At 41.0% G+C, this 16,773-nt stretch overlaps 1 protein-coding gene across 6 annotated transcripts in view; it reads right to left on the reverse strand.

Moving 5' to 3' along the window:
- Nucleotides 1-16,773, reverse strand: part of Dync1i1 (dynein cytoplasmic 1 intermediate chain 1) — a 309,676-nt gene that overhangs the window by 112,235 nt on the left and 180,668 nt on the right. For all 6 annotated transcript variants that reach the window (XM_006986876.4, XM_006986878.4, XM_006986877.4 and 3 more), the window contains 3 exons: nucleotides 13,414-13,503; nucleotides 5,214-5,376; nucleotides 2,627-2,726 (listed from right to left, as the gene is read on the reverse strand). In XM_006986876.4, the coding sequence (XP_006986938.1) occupies nucleotides 2,627-2,726; nucleotides 5,214-5,376; nucleotides 13,414-13,503 (353 nt within the window). The remainder of the gene's footprint in view (nucleotides 1-2,626; nucleotides 2,727-5,213; nucleotides 5,377-13,413; nucleotides 13,504-16,773) is intronic.

Raw genomic sequence — 16,773 nt, forward strand, 5'->3', positions numbered from 1 at the left:
TTAGAGAGTCATTGCCTAAGGAGCTCAGAATAGAAAGTAGAATTACTCAGATCTCTCATGTTTCTTTCCTTTTCTCCCACCAGTTCCATTTTGTTTCACACAGGAAACTTTCCAAGGCATACCTGGAACCATTACACACCCAGCCAGTGTCACACCCTTCTCTGTTGTCTTAATATCACCAAGTGTGTACACCAATTCAGCAATTCCCTTCATCTAAGAAGCATGGAAATCTGGTTCTTGAACCCATAAAACAAGAATTAGTGATTCTGTTTTTTAAAACTGTCTATAAAATGCATGTCTTACAATTTCAAATCCCTTTCCACAGTGTAGATAGGCAGGTTTTATGAATGTGTGAGCACATACACACACACACACACACAGAGAGAGAGAGAGAGAGAGAGAGAGAGAGAGAGAGAGAGAGAGAGAGAGAGAGAGAGAATGAGACAAAGGAAAGGAAATGTAGTTTTTCCCTGGCAGAGCTTCTATGTTTTCCAGTGTTACTTCCTTTGACACAAATGTCACATAGGGAAGACCTTGTGTGGAGACAAACCCATGCAACCACACACTGAGGTGAGGTGGGACCAGCTCCATGGCTGGTAGACCAGCAGTCTCTCCAGGGAGCCTTAGCAGCTGACTTGGGAACCACTAACAGTTGCCTTAGTTGAGGAATGTGTCAGATAAAGTTCCTGCCTGATTTCCAGACCATGAATAAGCGAACACACCAAGTTAAGTGTTTCCTAGGGCTTGGATCTGATTTCTCTGTAGACCAGGGCATGTTCACAGACCACCCACATACTGCAGAGAGACTGGGCAAGCTTGTCTGTCTTAGTCTTTGTACAACAGAGCTCTCTGTGCTCTGTTGTCTGGATCTCAAAGAGGATTCAAGAGCAGAGAACCCCCGCCCACTTGGTGGCTGCTGACAGCACAGTTATGGGAATTGTGCTCTCCTTCAATGCCCATCAGGATTAAATGAGATTCTTATATCCCCACTGCTTATCTTCCCATCCTTCTTTGCCTAAATCACAGTCTCCTGGATGCCTTGTCTGACTGGAGAGTGAGCCTCACTTACACTGAACTCTTATGGCACTTGCTCTGTCTGGATCACTCAGCATCTCCAAGCTCTTTTGGTTTCAGCTTCAGAAGCAGCTCTTTGAGGGAAAGAGCAGTTAAAACTTATGCAGCAGAATGTTAGATGGCTTGAGTCCAGCTCTACTGTACCCTGGCTGAGTGACTGTTAGCCAGTTTACTGAACATCTATTGAGTCTTGGTTTCTTCAGCTGTCCCATGCAAACATTGATAGTGACTGCCTTATATAATTCTCTTGGGGGTAAAATAAGATAAAATTTTCAAGGCAGTTGGTATAGTGTTTGGCATGTAAGTTACATAGATTAAAAATAAATGACTACATGGCTCAAATTTCAGGCCATGGGCATTCAAAGTCTGACTCCACCACAACTAAGTTGTGTGCTTCACATGTTACTTCATTGCTCGGTGCTGGGCAGAGTGATTTGTATGTTGTCAACTGGTTGGGTTGTCCATTCATCAAGTTGATTTTTGGTTGCCTATTTTCACTTCAAATATCAGGTTTTGGGTTTGGACTTTTTTTTGTTTGTTTGAATAGGCAAGGAAGAGCTTTATTTTAGGGAATGAAATGGTTATTTTTGTATTTATTGTTTGATTATATATCCCAAGGAAAAACTCTAAACAGACATACACAAAGTAGAATGTATAGTTTTGAGGTTTTTTTTTTAATTTGTTGGAAATCAGGTCTGCTCAGGGATTAAAGGTGTGCACCACCACACCTAGCCTACCTAGTTATAAGGTTTTCAATAAAGTAGATGTAAGATTGATGAACATACAGATAGAAAAATGGACTTTCTTGCTGATGGACTGGGTCAGAAAAGTGATGGAGAAGCTGGTTATATTGGTGATGAGAGTTCTACATTAGGTCCCAGGGTGCATTATGATATCTTCCACATAAAGGTAATATAGTAGGCAAAAGAGGATCAGAACTATATGGAATGACGCATTAATGATTAGTTTGAAATTCTCTGGGACACTGTATGGATCTGTTTGATGTAAAAAGTAGAATTAGGAGGGAGATTGAGTAGGAGGTAAAACTGTCTACACTAGAGTCAAATCTATAGCCATCGAGAACTCTGGTCAGTGAGTTTATCAAACAGAAGAAAAGGCTTCAGATGTCTGCAAGGGGAAGAGAACTTGAAAAGAGTAGAGAGAATTCAGTGGGAGGAAGCTGTTCCTGAAAGTACAGGGAAGACAGCCAAACCGGCTGAATGAGAGGTCAGAACAGATAAAGACTTAAAAGTATCTATCCATAGGACTCAAAGAGTAGGAAACTAAAGGTGACCACAATTAGACAAGTTTCTGCATAGAGTGGCCTGGCTGTTTGTCTATTACTGAGAACATGCTAGTTAATAAATACAACTATATGAATGGAGAATTAACCCCCAAATTTCAGAAAAAGTGTGAACCAAAACCAATGGGCATAAAGAAGAGAGTCACAGATTAGTAAACACATCCAAAATAGAGGAACAATGATCTTTCTGTTTTATGCAAACGTCATAAAAACACAAGTCAAGTTTGTCCCATCAGCACTAATTCTTACCTGGAGAGACCAGTCCATACAAGTGACCACTCGATGCTTGGACCAATGTTCATCGTAGAACTGACGATTGAAAGAAAGGTTGGCTCCAGCCTGCACATCCCTAAGAGGGTTTAAACAGCAGAGGCAGAAAGTGAGGTTCCAGAACTGAGTTTTGTCTCCTCCAGGCTCCCAGTGAAGCAGTGGAATAGCAAAAGCATGCAACACTCCTGCAGGGCAGGAAGCCAGTCTAGACAGTGGCACACGAACCTGTGCAAATCAATTAAAGACCATCTTCTTTATGAAAAGCCTGTCTACTGGCTCAGAAAAGCTTCCAGAGTTTGTTCTGAGCCTGGTGTAAAGTGTCCACTTTGTTTCAGGTTCTTATCTTAGTGATTCTTGAAGCATTTTCCTTCCCTTTAATTGGCTCTAGCCTGAAGAAGAGTTATTAAAAATTCCCTTGGCCAGCAAGTGAGCTCAGCAGATAAAAATATTTGTGAACAAACCTGATGTCCTAAGTTCAGTTCCCCTATCCTATGGTAGAAGGAAAAACTGACTCCCAAAAATTTTCCTCTTACCTCCACTTGAGTAATCACACTCATATACACATTAAGATTAATTTAAAAAAAAATTAAACCTCCCTCCTATTAAAGGAGCATAAAAATATAGGGAATTATTTGATATCAATATTACCTTCTATGTTATTAGACTCAAAGTGATGTACATGTTTCTGTCTGTGAACTGTGAGTGGCTGTAGTAGTTGTCTCCTTGAGTAACAGTAGGTGATAATTTCTGCCAAGTGTCAGGTATGGTGGAGAGCTGGTGTATCTCAAGAGTGTTCCAGACATCCATGTCAGTCATGGACCAAAAAAGCATTTCGTCTTAGAGGACCTATTGTAATTTGGCCAGTGTTTATTTGGCTAATGTTCAACTGGCCTCGGTACTGACTTCGAAGAACTCTGCACTCACATGATTGCTTCAAGGGTCTGTGTGCTTAAATTGAGGAATGCCTGTTCTGTGCCAGTAGCTACTGGATCTGCAAAAGAATCTTCCTGAAGCCTTCAGTTTCAGTTTAGAAAAATGTCTACAGTCACCCTTACTCAGTTCACTTTATTCCACTACGTCGCATCAGTACCACTCACCTCTGTAGCTCTTGCTCAGAATGAGTAGCCTGGCTTCAGAAAATATCTCTCTGAGCTCTGCTCAGTTGACGTAGTATGATTTCCCTTTCCTCCCCTTGACTCTTACGCCCCAACTAATCCTATGGCACTACAAACTCAGGTAAGGGGTGCATGCAATTTAGTCCCGTCAAAAAACCAGTATGGTACTGGGCTATGTATGAAGATAGGGAGGGGACACAATTGAATCTAGCTGAGTCACTAGAAATGGCTTTTTAAAAGAAAACAAACATTGGTAGAGCTTGCAAATTCACGATCCTGTTTATCACTTCTGTGCAGTTTAATGATGCCAACTGTTGAGAATGTTTTCAATTTATTTTTCACACCTCTGGTATGCTCTTTTCAGCATCCTCAATGTGGATGTCACATTGTCCTTTAAGGATGCATTTGATGGAGACAGAGGAGTGGATGGAGGGAATAGAAGGGGGAAGGGGATGGGAGGACAGGAGGGAGGGGAATCTGCGGTCAGTATGCAAAATAAATGAAAAATTTAAAAAGGAATGCATTTGAATTTTAGAAATAATAATTTAAAAAATCAGATCTGATGCGAAAGGCAGGTGATCCTACCTTCATGTGTTGTTCTCAGACAAAAAAAAAATCTGTAGTTTACAATCCAACTATGTCTATTTCTTACATGTCTTTAATATGCCTCCTGATACCCCATGGTGGTGGCTGGCAGTCACTGCCCTTTCTAACACATACACCAACCACAGTCACAGAGAAAGTCATACGGAGTCCCCATTTCTTTGGCTACTTTTTGTTTTATCTGTAAATATCTCTTTACCATGTTTTTCCTGAAATGTACATATGTATATGTAACACATACATAATCTTACAGGACCAAAAAGAAGATGAATGTTCCAAATTGTTGTTTCTCACCTCTGCTGTGATTCTATATAGCTCATGCTCATTTTCTCCAGTTTCCTGTTTGTTTAGTCAACAAGATGCAGTCTAGCAGATCTACTCAAATCTCTGTCAGCTGCAGGAGACTGGAGAATGTTTTCTCAAAGGACAATGTGTATGACTCTGCTTGTCTCTATCACCTGGCCTGGGCTCCAGATACCAAGTTCCAAAGAATTTCACAGGGCCACATGATAATTACAGAGAAACGCTAAACTGGAAGTTATAACCAATGCCCACAGTCAAAGCTGTTTGGTAATATCAATCCAGGAATCTCATCTTCCTGTCATTTGCTAGACTTGGGTTTTGAAAAGTCAATGCATGAGTGTATTTACAATCTGTGAGCAAAGCTGGGCAGGCATGGGCATCTGGGCTAATAGCACTGGAGAACCTGAGAATGGAAGACCACTTGAGCCCAAGACAGGACCAGCTTGGGCAGCAGAGAGAGACCTCACATCCTAAACAGAACACCAACACAAAAGAAGCAACAACTCATCACACTATGTTTTTCCAAATACATATAAGCAACGAACCCGTCTTTCTCCTCCAGCTCTCGACCGCTGTAGTCAAAAAAGATGTCAGAATCCTCAGCTAGCGCTCTTTCAATCACTCGGATTGTTCGGTCAAAGAAGATGAGGAATTCCTCCGAGTGCAGGATCTGCTGTTTTTCTTCCTCTGTCAGCTCCCTTGGAGGGGCTTTTTATGCAAAAGAGATTGTTAGGGAAGGAAAAGGGACAATTTAAAACTGTTCTAGAGAAATCCTGCCCATGAAAGAGCTTGTTTATCCAGTGAGAGATAATGCACAGGAAAGCAAACCATTGTTAATTAGGATTATAAATTGTTCTCAAACTCACATCAAAGGTGTTGTGGGATATTTTGATGACACTCTGACATTCCTAAGATGGCCCAATCAAGTTATACTTGGAGAAGGGCCAGAGCATTTGCTAGCTGATGGAATTGACCATAGAGAAGCCAAAAATTTGCATAGAGAAGAGAACAGGAAAAAAAGGGTGGGGACTAGAGTTGAGCTTCCTTTTAGTTCTTAGAGGAGGGAAGAGATGTGTCTGGCGTGGTGTTTCTGGCCACAAAAGCTAGGTCAGCTAGTGGCTACTCAGCCTCTTTGAGCTAGCAGGCTTTGATGCCAGCCTTCGACTTCTGAGTCTTGTTGATATATAGAACGATATAGATTTAATTTTAACCTACATATTACTACTGTGGTAGAGCCTAGCCCTGGGACAGGAAGCCCCACCAGGCCGAGGCCTGATTGGTCAGCTGGGCTGACTGGGTGCTGACTGAGGGGCCGTGGGGGCAGCAGATGATAATTAAAATATCAGCAGCTTCATGGGGAGCCACTAAACTAACAGAAACACATCAAAAGGCTTTTGTAGTTATCCTCCCTAAAAGATTTCATATCTCATCTACTTGCCATTTTGAGGAATTAAAAATGATTACAAATGAAAATAGATTGGCATGTTTTAAGCTATCAATTCTAAATGTTATTTTCTTTCAAACTGAACTGGAAAAAAAAACTCAAATAGGGCAGAAAAAAGTTTTGATAAAATTGTAGTAATTAGGATCTATCTGTGACACCATGCCGATGGTATTCTGCTCTTCACTAGGCAATTCCATTTGACTTTCAATGTCTAGCATCCCTGAAACATTCCACGGTTGCTTTTATGATTTAGAGTGGTTATTTAATTTTCATTTTAGTCTTATCTGGTTAAATCTGAAGATACAAAAGGAGACGGGGAGATGAAATAACTGTCGGGGTTCCATGGAGTCTGCAACTCAGCTAACCCCAGTGTCAGCTGAGGGCCTATATAAGCAATTCCTTCAGCAACCCTTTTTATATAAAACTCTAAGCCAGAGATTAGGAACTCTTCCAGACTGGAGAAGGCCTGCAGGGCAGAAATTTTCAGTTGAATCTTTATGGCCTCTAGAAACCCTGCTTCTGCCTCTGACAGCCAGGGACAGTTGAGCCAGCCCTCTTCTGGAACACACCAGATATTTAGCTCATAGGAGAGTCAGCAATTGAAATAACAGGGTCTCTGGTGAACTTCCTTTCCTCAGAGCTTCCCAAGACTTCTAAGACCATCTGCACAATCAGGCCCAGGTCCTTCCTGGCCACGTGCTGAGAGGAATCTTTTAGGTTCTCTCAGCTGCTACATATTATTTTATAGAAGTTTTATTTGACTTAATTAATTCTTTTCCAAGGTCCTTGTCCTAAGAAATCTGGACTGTCAGGAAGCCCGTCTGTGAAGCCATGACAGGGTATTTCTTTCTCCTCTTTGGGTTCCCCCTTCCTTGCCGCACTCAGACCATAACACTGAGAGTCTGAAGAGACTCAAGACTCTATTTATAAAAAATATCAAAACACTGAGGATGATACTGATGTGGTTGATTAGCACTTCAGGAATGCTGTCCAGTTAACAATATGGCAAAATGCGATTCATCAACCATAACAGAAGAACTGCAAACACAGTCCACCCATCATTTCTAGCAGTCCCACACAGAATTAGGAACAGTTCTTTGATGTCTCAGGTGCTGGAGCCCTAAAATTGCCAGGAGTGTTGGGACTTTCCAAAATTTCCACCAGGTTGTACTGTGTGGTCTTTCCCAGATGCCAGTCTGCAAAAATGATGAAGCTGGTGATGTCTAGATTCAGAATTCAGTTTGGGATTTGGTAGAAGCCATTAATAATGAGGAAAATGCTAAGAAACCAACATTTTCCCAGCCACTTATTTGTTCTGACTCATTTGTCTGCACTTAAACTCTGGGTAGGAGGCCAGTTTAAAAATCAAATACAGCCGGGCGTGGTGGCGCACGCCTTTAATCCCAGCACTTGGGAGGCAGAGGCAGGCGGATCTCTGTGAGTTCGAGGCCAGCCTGGACTACTAAGTGAGCTCCAGGAAAGGCGCAAAGCTACACAGAGAAACCCTGTCTCGAAAAAACCAAAAAAAAAAAAAAAATCAAATACACATATGCACCCCTAAATAGATTAGCATTCAACAATAAATGATCAAGAAGTAATTTATTACTTTATTTTCTAAGCCTCCTGGTGCCACTTGAATTATCTCTTTTATGAGCAAAGTAAAGCTACTCAATGTAACCAGGGGAAACAAAGACCAAATCTATAAAACTCTAGGTCCCATTTGTTTGGTTAATAATGTTAAAAAATAAACGACCTTCACCAAACAAGGCTAATATGGGCCAAGCAGAAAGTCTTTTAAAAAGATTCAGCCTTGACCACTGTTCATAGGTGACTTAAGGCACGCCTGAGATTAAGCAAAGTGGCAGCAACTTCCTGTTACCCTCCCTGCTCTTCCTCCTAGTATGAGAAAATCTACTCTCTGTTTATCTTTTTGAACCACATCCATTTTTACCCTGTATCCCCTCTTGCAAGTCTATTACCTTGAATAAAAAATAGTATCTGTGTAATTTTCTGTAATTTTTTTCTTCCCTACAGCTTATTGTCACTTTGATCTCAGCTTTCAAGACATGCAACCTCTTCTCTGGGAGAAACATAAATGGCTGATCAAAGTGTCCTAGCAGAGGCCGAGTCCAGGTAGGTGAAACAGCCACCTCTCCAGACATTATCTTTAACAATACAATATTTGGCCTGAAATCAAATTGCTACTGAACCAAAACAAAGGATACACTTTATATTAAGCTTTGATGTCTAAAAGGGATGACATGATTTGTTTGCATAAAATAATAACATGCATGTACAGATGAGCACTTTTAAAAAGTCATAAACAATATTCAACTTACAAATTAAAGAAAAACCATAGTTATTTTTGACTAAAGCCAATCTGCCAATCTCCTATTGCTTAAAAATATTTAAATTGGTAAGTGTTGTTACAATACAATGAGAACATAATGGAGTACCCAGGATGTGCAATCAAAAGATACACTGAGAAATAAAGCCTCTTGGACAGAAAAATAAAGTGTTAGTTAATGGAATCCACAATGCTTCAAGTACAGAAGTACAGCAGTAGGGGCAGCACTGTTTTCCTCCCAGATGAGCCCCACATTCTCCTCGGAATATCTCTTTCTGCAGCTTTGTCTGTCCCTTAAACCTAACAAATTATACATCTCTCCCTATAATATGCATAAATATGTATAATACATATATATATTAAAAAAGATGTTCAAGGCAGGTGCAAAAAGACAGAAGTTAATTTAGAATCAAAAGCCACATCAGAGCAAAACAGGGTTATGGATTAGACAACATATTGTTTGGCTTCATATTATAAAACGTGGAGAAATCCTTCCAGGAGTTGATGGCTAACAATACTTTATCCACCTTTATAAGAAGACTCTCTATGAAAAGTAGACCATGTAGACATGACTTACATAGTATCTAAAGAACAAGATAATTTGTAAATTTAACCAGTTAATTTAGCCTGAATAACATGTATGAAAGAGATGCATCAGGCTCATGAAATTTTAAACATTTGAAATAAAAATGTAGAAATTATATGAATTTGTGACCTGCAAGATTAAAATCTAGTATAAATTTTATCGCACTAGAGAAACTCCTTTTGATTATTTAATTATATAAATGTTCATTTCTCTTAGTCTTACACAGGAAGTACATTTCTTATGTACCGTTGAAGATGGTTCTGTCCTCCTGGCCGTGTTTTCTTGACTTTTCTCACTAATATGTACTTAGCTTCTCCTTAATTGGTCCTGTTTACCATGTTCTCTATCTCTTGTTTTCTAAAGTTCTTAGAACATTTGTCTCTACAAAGACAAAAGGTACATAATGACGCTCACACTTTATACTGAATACTTTAATTTCATTTTGTGCTTGCTTACATATGTAGACGTCCTGAAGTCAATGTTAGGCGTCTGTCCTGATCACCTTTCCATTTTTGGGACAGGGAATCTCAACTTCATCAGTTGTCTAGACTGGCCATCTAGCTCTGCTGATCTCTGCCTCCCCAGTGCTGGGATTATTGGCAGGCTGCTGCACTTGGCTTTTCACGTAGGCGCTAGGAACCCAAACTCAGATTGAGTTTGCATTGCATGTAATTTATTGACCAAGCTATCTTCCCAGACCCTTAATCTCATTTTTAAGATGAGACTTATATTTGTAAAGTACCCACTTCATAAATGGCCTGCCTTGTTTTCATGATCCATCACTACATTGGAATATAAAAACATGGTGTTTAAAAGATATTTTTTGCAAGACTATCTAAAAGATAAAAATAAGTAACCCCTGCAGCCAGTGAAAACATCAGATTAAATTGGGGCCATGGCCCTAATGGAAATTTTATAGTACAGTCAGTTCATAAACAGCAGCAGGGAACCAAATGAAACTAAGGCAGACAGACGTTTGTCTCTGAAGTTAACATGAGGCTTATAGCCAGAAGCCTCGTCTGAATTTACAGGAGTGAGGACTCCAATACTCCTATTCTGAATGTCCTTACCTGACAGTGATGTGGAGAGTTCCAAAGTTTTGATGAAAAGTTAAAATGTCACCTGCAATTTTGTATACTCTTTGTGTAATAAAATGCACATGGCAAAATAGCAAATCAAAACTGTTTCTTTATACTCAATGCATTTTTGTGTCAGATGGAGAAATATGTAAAAAAAAAACTAGTGCATATTGTATGTTTTTCTATCTCTATGTTTTAATTCAAGAAGGAGGAGGAGTAGGAAAGAAAGGAAGAAAGAAAGAAGGGAAGGAAGGGAGGGAGGGAGGGAGGGAGGGAGGGAGGGAGGGAGGAAGGAAGGAAGGAAGGAAGGAAGGAAGGAAGGAAGGAAGGAAGGAAGGAAGGAAGGAAGAAAAAGCAGACAGGCAGACAGGAAGGAAGAAAGAAAAAGAGGAGTTCCCCCAAATGTGTCCCCTGGTTTGAAACTGTGTCTGTCAAGTTTTAGCCCAAAGGACGTTTTTATGGCTGGGTTCTAAGTCCCCTCAAGGCAGGGTTCCCGACGGAAGCGCTGCCCCAGCCTAACCACTACAGCAGTCCTGTGAATGGCGCCACAATTAGATCTGCTAGAGAGTCTTTTAAAAGTTTGTAAAATACTGTCCTGCTTAAAGAAGAAGAAGAAAAAAAAAGCCAGATGGTTTAATGCCAACATAAACATGCTTTTAACCCATTATGTGCTAATTTGCAGAAACACCATTAATGGAGAACTAGGCACACAGTGCTGTGGTAACAGGAAATGTTCTTTCAAACTTCCTTTTGACTTTTAGTATGGCTTTAATCAATTCCATAAAGCATGGGGAACAGTTAAAACTGAAGGGTGTTTTTGCTTGGAACTTAAGAAGGAGGTGCTTGCCTTTGCCAGGAAGATGGTTTGGGGATTGGGGTGGGGGTGGGGTGGCAGTGGGGAATCCCTGCCAAGGCCTACAAGAACACCATGGTTGCACATTACTGGGCATGTTTTTAGCTGTTTTGCAAGAGGAACCAGAATGCATTTCAATAGATCCTGGCTTATCTTATCCCTGGCTGTACCCGTGATAGCGGCATTCACGTCCCTGGCTTTTTAAAAAAGATCTTTTTAGTAGAACTTTAAGTGTGGAATCACTCCCGTTGAATCTGTTTAGAGTTTCTCAGAAAGAAGTAAACCCTGATGCCTTCTATGGATGCAACTGTTCAGAGGCTGAATCTTTTTTCCTGTCCTCAGTCACTCCTGGAACCTGACCTCCTAGATGCCTGAAACTGGGCATGGTAATCGCCTCACCGATCGTTCTTGGAAACAGAAAAAAACTGTTAGCGTCTTCTGATTTCAAAGCTATGGACTACAGCACTACTGAGCACAGGGAACCGGGGCACACAGGGCCATAACGTCATGGGGAGGGCACAGTTACAGACCTCATACTGTAAGGCAAGACCACTAATAATAATTTGGCAAACTCTTACACAGCGCTTATTTTGTGCCAAGTTGTTCCATACTAGCCCCTTTGAGTCTTATATTAAAAAACAAACTTAGGAGGTAGATATTATCTTTGCTTGCCAGATGAGGAAACCGGGGCCAAGAGAAAAAAAGCCAACCAAGTTAGTCATTATTGATCATGCAGCTTATGAGTGGCAGAGCTAGGATTTGATCCGGGGACCCTGGCTGCAGATCGCTTTCTTTAGCCTCGCTACTTTACACTTGCTTTCTATGACTGAGTTTGCATAAATATCATCAAGACAAAATTGAACGCACATGCAGAACTCAAATAGGCCTTAGCAGGAGGCAAGTTTTACTTTTTAATTTCTTTTTTTTAAAGATTCATTTATTTTTATTTTATTTGTATGGCTGTTTGGCTTGTATGCATGTCTGTGTACTATGTGTGTGCCTGATGCCCACAGAGGCCAGAAGAAGGTGCTGAGTGGTCCCCTGTGACTGGAGTTACAGATGGCTGTGAGCTGCTATATCGGTGCTGGGAATCAAATTCCGGTCCTCTGGAAGAGCAATAAATGCTCTTAACCACTGGGCCTTCTCTTCTGCCTCAGGAGACAATTTTTTAAAAGTTAGAAAGTGTCTCCACGTTTTACCATCCAAACCTGTGAATGTGTGTGGATGCAATGTGTGATAGCCAGTTAGACTGAGTGGATGGTCTCATGAGAACATGAGCAACCAGAGCAGCACATGGGCTCCACACACACACACATTCCTACAAAACTCTCCAATCCAGCATTTACCACACAAGGAGCCAGAGCTGTGGCTACCTTCAACATTTCAATATTAACTGAGATGCCTTCAGACCTAAGTTGATCTATTCTTGAGAAGCCTGGTTGGATGTTTAGAAGAACCTTTTGACCTGCACTCAGTTCTGCGGGGACCACTAACCATTTTTCAGTAATAATGATGGTTCAAAATCTCTTTGTCTCAGTGGACCGAGAGTTTTAATGTAGTAAAAGAAAAAAAAAATTCTAAGGAAATGTCATGAAGATGGTGTTGTGGTATAACATACAGGTTGTAGAGTCAACCTAAGTCTTGGCTCATGCAAGATTCAACCTACCTCTTCACTCATAGACTTATAAGTAAATTATGTATCCTGTGGGAGGTTTTTACATCTTCCTCTTCTTAGTTCTCTGCCAGTATAGCAAGGATAAAAATAGTATATGCCCCCAAAGGACATTTTGAATAGTAAACAATGTATTTCAACTGCTTGGAGGACAGGTAAGTAGATTGTAAGCCCTTAATCAATGCTAGTTTTTAATGTCTTCTTTTTTCTTCCAGTACTGGGATCAGAACCCAGGGCCTTGCACTTATTACAAAAGTGCTCTACCACTGAACCGATCCCAGTGCTGGTGGCTGTTCTCACTAACGTATGTGAAAGGTTATTTGTCCTAATATGGGCTGAGTTGTGGAGGAACACTTTGAACAGCAGGGATTGCTGTTAATGTTTCCATGTAGTGCATATGTAAAACTACAGAATTAATTGATAAAATAATTGCATCCACCCCTTTTCCTCATGATAATCTCTCACGATCTAACGTGGCAACTGATAGTTTGTCTTATCTCTAACTATTAAGTAACCACTTAAGTGGAATTGTGATTGGCACTGAACTTAGTTGCACTTTATTGCTTAAATCAGTCTGAAAACAACTAATTCTTGCCCTGGAGATTCCAGTGTATGTTTTTAAATGTAATGTATTGAGTAATCATACAAAATCTTATACAAAGGGGATGTGAGCTTAAGTTTTATTTGCTTCTATCATCTCCTAGTTTGCTAAAAGAAAATAACAAGACAAAAATATTATTGCCCAGGGTATCTCCCCACCATACCTTCTTTCACTTCTTGCTTTTTATCTTGATTATCCAGTTCAGAATCATGACCAATTTTGGGTTCCACCATCTCCTCATCTTCCTCATCCTCTAGAAAGAAGAAAGAGAAAACACAATATTTTTCATCTTTAAATCAAAGTATGTGGCTGAGAGTGGGAGGGAGACTGAAGGGCAAAGTTCCAGCCATTTAGGGCAACTTCTAAGTAAATCACTTCACAGAAAAGGCCAGACAAATGTTCATGAATATATGAATAAATTATCTTCCAAATGGCCCTCTTTGAAAGGCTCCCAACCTGCTGGGAACACTGCACAGAGTGGGCACCTGTTATGTCCCCCCTCTCCAGATCCTGACCACATGGGAAGTCTTGGAATTGCCTCCCTGACCTCTGGTGCTTCCTTGGAGATGGCCCAGAAACAGGTCTGAAAATGTTTCCACCTGGAATGCTTTCCAAGCAAGGGACACCTGCTGCACAGATGACTCATTTCCAATTTCATTTTTGCCAAATCAATTTGGTTTTGACCTACAGGAAAGGGTTAAATACAGGGCTAACCCCAGGTCAAATGCCATTGGCAAGTAAACAACCAGGGATAGACCCCCAAAGTCAATGCCACTGGTCTGGGAGAAAACAACCTACCCCAAATGGTATTTGCACATTCACAATAGTTCATGCATTAATGTGAATTTAATGAGCACTAACAAATGGACCCAGTCAACTGCCATGGCCAGATGTTACAGTGCCCTTTCTGCTCTATGCAAATGTGGGTCTCTCTCCACCTGCCTCATTTAGAGGAGTGCTTGGGATCACTGACTGGAACACGAGGTTTAGGAAACAAGGTGTTACAAAAAAATCTAACTCACAGATCTAAAATGATAAAGAAAATACTGGAAGCTGTTTTCCTGGATTTTGACTATAGTATTACATTTTTAGTAGGTGGTTTATTTCACTGGTTCAAGTGGAGTTGAAAAGAAATCACTTCTTCCCCTCCCTTCTACACATTCATTCACTAAACATTTACAGACTTTGTGTAAGATCCCTGGCTCTGTGGTACCTTCAAACCCATGACAACAGATGCTAAGGACATGGCAAAGCATGCTTTTGCCAAGCATAGAGAAAGTGCGTTATCAAAGAAATCAGGAGTTGGTGTTCTTATTTAGGCAGGCTGCATCTCACCAAAAGTGTTCACCAGAAAAAGGCCACACAGGTGACCCTTGGGGATTAAGGAGCTGAGTTGTGCAAAGATCTAGGGGAAGTAAGATGATAGCCCGCACTTCTTTCTCATCCTGTGGACTAAGAGGTCAAGGTCCAGATACATTTATTCCCAGCTCTACTGAATACAGATGAAAACCCATAGTTCTAGTGAAGCCACCTTGTCCACACACTTGCATCTTCAAGTTCTCAAAACCAAGGGTATTCATTTCATCAAACGACTGTATCAGTCATCTTTAAATAGTACCAACTTCTTATCTTTACAGATAGAAATGTTTTTATTTTAGATACTAGTTCTTAGAAGAGTTAAAAAAGCCTATCATGATAGAAAGTCACTAAGAGTTTATTGGAAAAATATTATTCTATAAAGTAGTTGGCTATAAAAAGTTCTGCAATAGTGTGTTAGCTTATGCAAAGAAGTATGCAGGCCAGTCGTATGCTATGTAATTCCTTAAATAAAAAAAACCCTTCCCTTGAGAGTATGCTTTCAATTTGTATTTTTTAAAAGCACAAAAATGTGTACTGTGTTTACAGTATGCAAGATGCCATAATAAAGGACTATAAACAACAGAGAAAAAATTTTTAAAGTGCCTGCCTTTTTAAAGTGGTTACGAACCATTTGTAGGTATTAATTTTTAGTAGCCACAAAATTCCTTGTCTATCAGCCCTTTAAAGACATAAAGAAAGCATTTCAGTGGATTTGTTGAGGAAATAAAACACAAGAGGCTGGTTTGTTTCTCTGAATACTGATATGTTTGTCTTGCTCAGCAAAGAGAGTATATTTTTCTCGAAGACTCTGGTTTCCTTTCTGGTGCACTTGGAATAACTTCTGTTGAGACCGTTTTCAAAACAGTTCAATAACTTTAAAGAAAAGGATTTATGTAGACCCACTGCAGACTACTGATATATGACTTGGGCCTCTCATTCATACCCAGTTACATTTCCTTGGAGACTGGAAAGGAAAAACAAAAACCTTACCACCCATGTATGGTTTCCTGTAGCCAGGTCCACACAAGAAATGAAAACGAGTGGCAGAAGCTAATTACCTGTCAGGGTGAGGGGCTCACTTCATACAATGGCATCTTAGACACATGATTTTATTTAGCACCCATGTTCTGCCACATCCAGCTACCACCTTCATTCCCTTGGTCAGAAAACTCTTTGGCAACTACTGTTCTCCTTCCTAAGGACTTTCTGAAGGACTCAGGAGTGATGGTATTTCTGCAGCAATCACACATGACAGGCCCAGCACAGGACTGCCCCTGTGGATGAGCTCCAGATGAGCTGGCTTCCTCTACTAACTCTTGACTCAGATAAGGCCAGGGCAGCCAATTTTAACACGCCACAGCCTTTACCTGACTTGCCCTTCCTTCTAGCCTTACAGGGTTGGAATATTGGAAAATGAGTCTAGTGGAAGAAGATTGATCACTGTTTGGCAATATAATACTACAATCTCCCGTGTTCAGGACAGTGCCTGGGGCAACTCTGTATCGGTGACCAGGGGGGACAGTGCTTTCTTCCTTTGAAGCCAGAAGGAGACAGGGTTAAAACAGGACTTTGGCAGACTAGATGTTTCCAACTCACACTTTGTCTTTGGGCACTGGGAGGTAAAGTGGAGGGGACAACTTGGATACACTCAGGGCATTATGGAGTTACAGCATTCATGCCCAATGTGCTGGCTAGAGTGTTCCTGAGGACCCATGTCTGGATTCTCTTGGTCAATGGCCCTTTTATAGACTGTTCGTTCTGCCTCCTGTTGATTCTATAAGTACCAGATTTCCTCCTAATAAATTCCACCAGAGGTGGTGTCAGCACCAGACTTCCTTCTAGAAAATCCCACTGGACTTGGTGCCTGCTGGTTGCAACCAGAGCCCTCAGAAGACAGGACGGCCCTCTGTTTTACGGGGTCGATAGGTTGTTGCTTTCCCAGCCCTCCCAGGACCAGCAAAGCCTCGGGGTAAGACAGGCTGAGGGCCTGGCCACAGCTCTTGAGTTCACTTGCTGCTTTTCATGAGAGGGCCGTGGTTCCTCCATCTGCCACCTCAGGGAGACAGCTAGTCTGGGTCAGGTGGAAAATGGAGGGAGAGAGCACTGGAGGCCATGGCACTCCATCCTGGTCTCCAAAGGGCATCCTGCCGCTGTCCAGAGTGGG

The sequence above is a fragment of the Peromyscus maniculatus genome, chromosome 3, assembly GCF_049852395.1.
Source record: "Peromyscus maniculatus bairdii isolate BWxNUB_F1_BW_parent chromosome 3, HU_Pman_BW_mat_3.1, whole genome shotgun sequence".
In the NCBI taxonomy this organism is placed as follows: Eukaryota; Metazoa; Chordata; class Mammalia; order Rodentia; family Cricetidae; genus Peromyscus; species Peromyscus maniculatus.